The 6,824-nt window shown below is 53.9% G+C and overlaps 1 protein-coding gene across 1 annotated transcript in view; it reads left to right on the top strand.

The window, feature by feature from the left end:
• LOC107182823 (receptor-type tyrosine-protein phosphatase N2-like) overlaps window positions 1-5,173 on the top strand; it is a 132,579-nt gene extending 127,406 nt beyond the window's left edge. Inside the window, exon 5 of the mRNA XM_015562794.1 lies at window positions 4,682-5,173. Within this exon, the coding sequence (XP_015418280.1) occupies window positions 4,682-4,788 (107 nt within the window). The 3' untranslated portion in view covers window positions 4,789-5,173. The remainder of the gene's footprint in view (window positions 1-4,681) is intronic.
• Window positions 5,174-6,824: the final 1,651 nt, after the last annotated feature.

The following is a 6,824-nucleotide window of genomic DNA, read 5'->3' as shown; positions in this document are numbered from 1 at the left end:
TGGTGAGAGAACTTCTGTGATGAAGACACCCTTCTGGGGCAAGACTTGCACTGGGTCTGCCCCCTGAGTGTGTCGCTTATGGATCTGAGGAGTTGTAATCCAGATGGTCCCCCTCTGACAACTGGGTACACTGGCTCTTAGATCTAAGGAGGTGCTAATTTAGCCTCTGCCTGAGGTTACCTGGCAGGAGCTATGAAGAGAACTGCAGATTCCCCTTCATTTTTTGGAGTTTGGAGGTGCCCTGATGAGGCCCAGCTGTGAAGCAATGCAAGTTGCTGTGGGGCCTTGGGCCTTCTCTTGGAAGGTCTGGATCTGTCTTGCCCAGCTGCAATTTGTTAGGTAATTTTCAGGTTGCAAAGGGCCGGGCATTCATATGCAAAAGCCTCTGCTGCAGTGTGGGTGGGCCGGGGTCTCAGGGAATCAAAGGGTGGAGCAAGCAGCTATGGCTGGTCCTCAACCCTGCCCTAATGGGCTGCGTGTCTCAGTGTCCCCATAATTGCTGCAAGCACCTCTGAGGGAAAGCCGCCCTCAAGTTCAGAGTTCTGCCTGCTGCCAGACAGTCCAGTTTCTCCCTGTAAGAGTCCTGGGTCCCCAGAGACTTCCCGGAACCAAAGTTCAGAGCAGTCGGGAGCTTGTGACTCCCTCCCGATTCAAAAAGACAGCCGCGTCCTCAGGTACTAGCCCCTTTCTGTGCAAGCAAGCGCGCGAGCCTCCGTACCTCTGCACTTTACTTCCGCAGCTCCTCTGGGTCTGTATGCTTTTCTTTCCTTCTAGTTGTAGAATTTCCCCTCAGCCAGACTTCCTGTAGTTCTGGGTGATGTCTGTTTTGTCTTTTCATTGTATTTTTGAAGTTGTTGTGGGAGGCAGCAATTTCCCGGTGTTTACCTATGCCACCATCTTAGTTTCTCCTCCCGTGTATAGTATTTTTGAGTGACTCTCTTGCTAATGTTTTCAGTGCTTGGCTAGATATTACACTATCTACACATGAGCTCACTGGGGGTTTCATTTTACCAGTTTGAGTGGCATATGCTGGTAGGATGCGTACCTCCCTCGAGGATGACTCCCTACTATTTGTTACAGTTGTTTTAATTATTTCCTCAGCATATTTTTGGAAGCACATCAGACAGTATTATTGCATTTGCTTCCACTGCCAAACAAAGTCTAGGAAACTCAAGGGAAACTGAACCGATTGCATTTCCTTTGTCTCCTGTGATCGCCTTTCCTTCTGAACACCCCCGGTTGCTTCTCCTCTCTCTGCTTAGACCTCTGCTCAGCGTTCTTGCGGGGTGAGTCTGCTGGTGAAAAACAGAACTCTCATCCCCCCTCTGAGACCATCTTGATTTGCTGTCATTCCTGAAAGACGTTTTCACCGGGTACCTGGATTGGCAGGTTCCCAGGGTTCTGGTGGGCAGCTCTTTCCTCAGCCTGGGGAACGTGCCGTAGGTTTTCCCACGACCTCTGAGGTTCTGATGAGAAGTCCTGTGTCATTGGAACCCTTCTCCAGTAGGAAGGTGCTGTGTTTCTCTGGATGCTGTAATTGTTTTACTTTGTGTTTAGTTGGCAGTAGGAGGGGATTTGGGTGTTTCCTTTTGGTGTGTCAGCTTCTGTAATCTTTGGGTTTCTATCTCTTGCCCAAATGAAAAGGGTTCACCACCCCTTTTTTGAGTGTCTTCACCCTGTGAGTGTCCCCTTCTCCTCTCCATCTGGGACTCTGGCGGCAGGAACTGGGGCCTTTGGCTGTAGCCCCACGGTTTCCCTGGTCCATGTTCTCCCTTTGTAGGAACGGGGTGGTTTCTGTGTCTTCGTCTTGCAGCTCACAGACCCCCACTCCCCGTCACACCACCCTCCAATCACAGGCACCTGCTCAGCTGTTCATTTTCCCATTACAACATCTGCATTTGGTTCTTATTTCATTTATGTTTCTTTGCTGGGCTTCCTGTTCACTTAGTCTCAGGTGCGCTGGTGCCTGTGCACGGATGGAAGCGTTTCTGTCCACTGCTTCGCCGTCCTGGCTGGGCCCTGCTCGCGTCTCCATCATCTCAGGTGGGTATCCATGGGGCCTTTTTCATTCCGTTTGAGATCTCTCTGGTTCTCAGGATGACTGGTTTTCGGTTGAAACCTTGGCACTTCTGTATTCCATCACGAGACCCTGGATCTCAGTGAACCTGGTTTAACTGGCCTTTCCTGGCACCGCTCTGCTGGGTCGGGTTCCCCACCTGCTGACACCCGAGAGCAGCTCTTGTCTGTCCTGCTGGGCAGGGGCGCATGGGTTTCAGCTCCCCACGTGGTCCCCAGTGATGGTGGGCAGTTCCCACCTGGCAGGGTCCCCGGAGGTGGGGGCTTCTTTCCAGCCTGTGGGGAATGGCACCCAAAGGCCCTTGGCCGTGGTGGGCGGGTGCTGTGGTCTGCGCTTTGTGGTGTGGGCGGGAGTGGAGCTGTTTGTGTAACATGTGCTCAGTTGCTCCTTCCTGCCCTCTGGCCGGGGGAGGGATGCGCTAGAGTTGGGTCCTGCGCCCGCTGTGTTCCTAAGGGATGGGCGCTGAGCCAGACAACCCCACACATTTCCTTCCTGGGTCCAAGGTCCTGAGTCCTCGGGCTTCTCTCCACCCTCACAGCCTCAGCCGGAAGACGCTCTAGGGTCATCAGTGGTACTCAGTGGGGGATAGGAAAAGTGTGTCCTGTTCAGTTTCCTGGAAGTGGCTTCTACCCGCCCAGGGTGGCAGCTCCTCCTGTGTGCCCTGGGAGCGAGGCCTGGGGACACCTGAACCCTTGGAGAGATGCGGCTCTTGTTTGTAGAGCGAGGCCCAACTCCTGCCTGCTCCCGGAGAACTGAGATGCCTGGGCCGGGGTTCAGGCTCCCCTGTGCCTATACAGAGCCCTTTATCCATCGGCAACTGCAGTTCTGGAAGGATCGAGCCCTCTTCACAGGCCCCAGAATCAACACCACTCGACTTCCGTGCTCCTTCGATAGGGAGTGTTATTGAAATTCTGTTATTTAAATTAATTGTTTCCTGGGAAGCTTCCTTTGAGTCTCGATTGTTTTCCTGTTTCCAGGTAGATGTTAGCATTCAAGCCACGGGAGCAGCGTGTGGATAGCTGTGCTCACTGCTACGCGAATATCACATGTGTGCTCTCCGAGCCTAGGCTGGGCCGGGACCAATCGCAGCCACGAACACAGGGCTTGCAGCTGCGGTGGTTTTAGCTGCTGTAGCCAATGGGACAGACTTGCAATGATTAGGATGTTAGTCCTGGACCAGGTACCGGTGGCCTGGCGGTCCCTGCCGGGCCTCTCCTCTCACTGTTACGCCCTGACGGAGCCCTCAGAGCAGGCTGCCCCCCAGGCGGCGAGGCTAGCTTCCCCAGCAGCTCCCCCTTATTGTGCTGTCAGACTTCAGGGCTAGAATCGCGCCGCTGTTTGAATGTTGCCATTTGTACATTTTTAAAAATGTCAGAGTTGCATTTCAAGCAAGTATTAAAGAGTGCCCGTGAGGGAGCTTGTGTCTCCATAGCATGCTTTCATCCAGCCCGGAACGTGTGATCTCAGCAAGTCTGGGCCTCCTTGCATCGCACACACATACACACAAATGCACTACTCATGCTTACACACACCCCATCCACATGCACACACACGCACACAGCATGGAGCTGTCCAGATCTGAAGGTGGCAATGGTTTTTTGCACAGGGCATAAAAATATCTCTGTAATTACATGATATTTAGTGATGAGGTAATTATGGATAATTGCATGGGGTAGTTGTAAGTGCTAACATGTTACCATAAGATCTAAAATGTACAAATTGCATAATAATTATTCTGGGGCGTTATTTGGTAATTTCGGGCGTAATTACCATGCGATCAGCAGCGTGTGTAATTAATGCACAATCACATGGATTTCGCCTCCATCACCACGTCGCCCTTGTTATAAATAAGCCTTTGTCATGACACTGGAGCACAAACATAATGTAACCGTCCACTGAGCCGCAGGGCGATTGCTTTCCCAGCAACAACGCCCCTCATTTCGTCCCGAGTGCGGGCTCCAACCAGCTGGGGCTGGAGAACAAGCCGCCAGGGGTGGCGGTGAGTGGGCAGCTGTATGCACGGTGAGACCGTGCCACGACTGCACCAGTCTGTGTAGAAAGTGTCAGGGTCGCTGAAGGAGGAACAGACGAGGTGAGGGATTATACATTTATTAGGTCATCTAGCTACCAGATGGGCTGAACCCCCAAATGGTGCCAGCACCCAGGGATGGAGAGTCAGAGGTTTTGAAGGATTCTAGGCAGACTTTTCTGGGCCTACCATTCTCTGGGCAGGTCCGGACCCTGAGAAGGTCCAGAGGGGAAGGATAATGGTCTGAGCAAGTGGAATGTGGGCTCAGTGAAAGGGAATGTCCGTTCGTCCGTCCGTTGTGAAGTGCTAAAGGCCAGCTCCCAGGGGAGGGTGTGGATTCAATGATTTGGTCAGACCTCACAGCAGGTTTGCCTCGCTCACAGAGGGCAGCCCTCCCTTCCCACCGATTGCTCAGCCTGAGTTTCCTCTGGAGCAGAGCGCCTGCTCCCCCGCATCAGTGAGTCACAGGGGTGGGGAGCCTGGCTTACCTGCTGGGGACAGGGCCCCTCATGGCACTGAACAAGGGCTTTGGCTCCACTCCCAAGTTCATATGTGGCTCTGCATCTTCCCCACAGGCTACGCGTGGCAGGATGACTACATGCAGCACATACTGGCCCGGGAGCTGGCACACGTCCCCCGCACCCACCTGCGACGTCCTGATGCTGCCCACCTGGCCAGGTGAGTCGACTTGGTTGATGTCTCTGCGACCCCACAGCCAGCACCTGTCAAGCCTATTTCTCTTTAATGTAGCACGCTCAGTCTTCCTGGTGTAGAGTTTCCTGAAAGTTTGGGTGTCTGTGAGGAAGAGGAGTGCTTCCTTTCTCCACTGTATCAGCCCGTGGAGGAGGGTGTGCAGATGACCCTACTACAAGGAGCCTTTTTTACCGAGGGCAAGGCCAAAGTCCCCCAGCACTGCCCCCAATGCCTGAGACCTTTGGAAAAGTCCCGCATCTCCAGAATGAACCTTGGTTGAGAGCAGAGAAATCAAGGATTCTCATTGTTCAGAAACAAGTAGAGTTCACTTGTACTCAAATGTTATGACCAAGTCTTCCTGTTCTCCAAACACAGCTACTATACTGAGTGGATATTTAACTCCAACCCCATTTCCACCCTCTGCTCACTACCAGGTGATTGTGGAGGTCTCCCCTCATCTGGAGTTGAGCCAAGGGAGGGAGCTGAGATGCAGGGAGGGAGCTGAGATGCGGGGAGGGAGCTGAGATGCAGGGAGGGGGCTGAGATGCAGGGAGGGAGCTGAGATGCAGGGAGGGGGCTGAGATGCAGGGAGGGGGCTGAGATGCAGGGAGGGAGCTGCGATGCAGGGAGGGGGCTGAGATGCAGGGGGGGCTCGGGGGAGGGGGCTGAGATGCAGGGAGGGGGCTGAGATGCAGGGAGGGAGCTGAGATGCAGGGAGGGAGCTGAGATGCAGGGAGGGGGCTGAGATGCAGGGAGGGAGCTGAGATGCAGGGAGGGGGCTGAGATGCAGGGAGGGGGCTGAGATGCAGGGAGGGAGCTGAGATGCAGGGAGGGAGCTGAGATGCAGGGAGGGAGCTGAGATGCAGCAGGGAGCTGAGATGCAGGGAGGGAGCTGAGATGCAGTGGGTTGAGGACTGAGTCCAACGCCGGTCTCAGGGAGGCTTGCTCTCTCCTTGCTGAGCTCGTGTCTGCTCTTTCTGTTGGTGAAAGTGGGCAGGCCCTTCCCTGAAGACTGTGAGGAGCCTGAGTGCTGGAGAGACTCCCCCATACCCACAGCCTCTGCTCGGCAAGCCTGGGAGCGGGAAGGTGGTGCCCCCATCTGACAGGAAGTAGCCCACACCACCCAAGAAGTCGGTTTCCAAGTCCCTCGGGGGTGAGCATGAGACCCATACTGAGTGTGGACGTGCAGGAGTTCTAGGTGTCTGTAAGACTTTTCCATTAAAAAATAAAATAAAACTTAGGCCAAGCTGTCTTGAATGAGTTCAAACTCTTGACAATAATCATTAGTTAGTTAGTTAGTTCTCACCTGAGGATTTTTTTTCCATTGATTTTTTGAGAGTGGAAGGAGGGACTGGGGGACACACACACACACACACACACACACACTTACCCCAATTGGGTGATGGTATCAAACCTGCAATGCAGGTCCATGCCATTGACCAGGAATGAAACCCACCACCCATCGGTAAGGGAACTGATGCTCCAACCACCAAGTGCACTGGCCAGGGCTTGACACTGGTCTGTAAGTTACATTTGGGCATTTAAACGACAACCACTTCTCTTTCCTTCCTCCTGGAGACTAACCTATGCAGCATGAACCATCCCAGAAACCTCCACTCCACCAGGAGGTGGGACGAGGTGCAAGAACAGGGGCTGGGGGGCCGAGAGTCCTGCAGGAGCCACTCAAATGCAGCCAGAAAGGCCACGGGTGTGATGGAAAAGTACGGCCAAGGAGGAAAGGACAGCAGAGGAGGAAAGTACAAGGGGAAAGCACAGCCGAGGAGGAAAGGACAGCCGAGGGGGAAAGTTCAGCCGAGGAGGAAATACAACCGAGGGGGAAAGGACAGCCGGGGAGGAAAGTACAGCTGGAGAGGAGAGTACAGCTGAGGAGGAAAGTACAGCCAACGAGGAAAGTACAACCAAGGGGGAAAGGACAGCTGGGGGAAGAGTACAGCCGAGGAGGAAAGTACAGCCGAGGAGGAAAGGACAGCCGAGGGGGAGAGTACAGCCGAGGAGGAAAGGACA

The sequence above is a fragment of the Myotis davidii genome, unplaced genomic scaffold (genome assembly GCF_000327345.1).
Source record: "Myotis davidii unplaced genomic scaffold, ASM32734v1 scaffold1251, whole genome shotgun sequence".
Classification (NCBI taxonomy): Eukaryota; Metazoa; Chordata; class Mammalia; order Chiroptera; family Vespertilionidae; genus Myotis; species Myotis davidii.
Note: the sequence above shows the minus strand (reverse complement) of the source record. Positions and strands in the feature narration are given on the sequence as shown.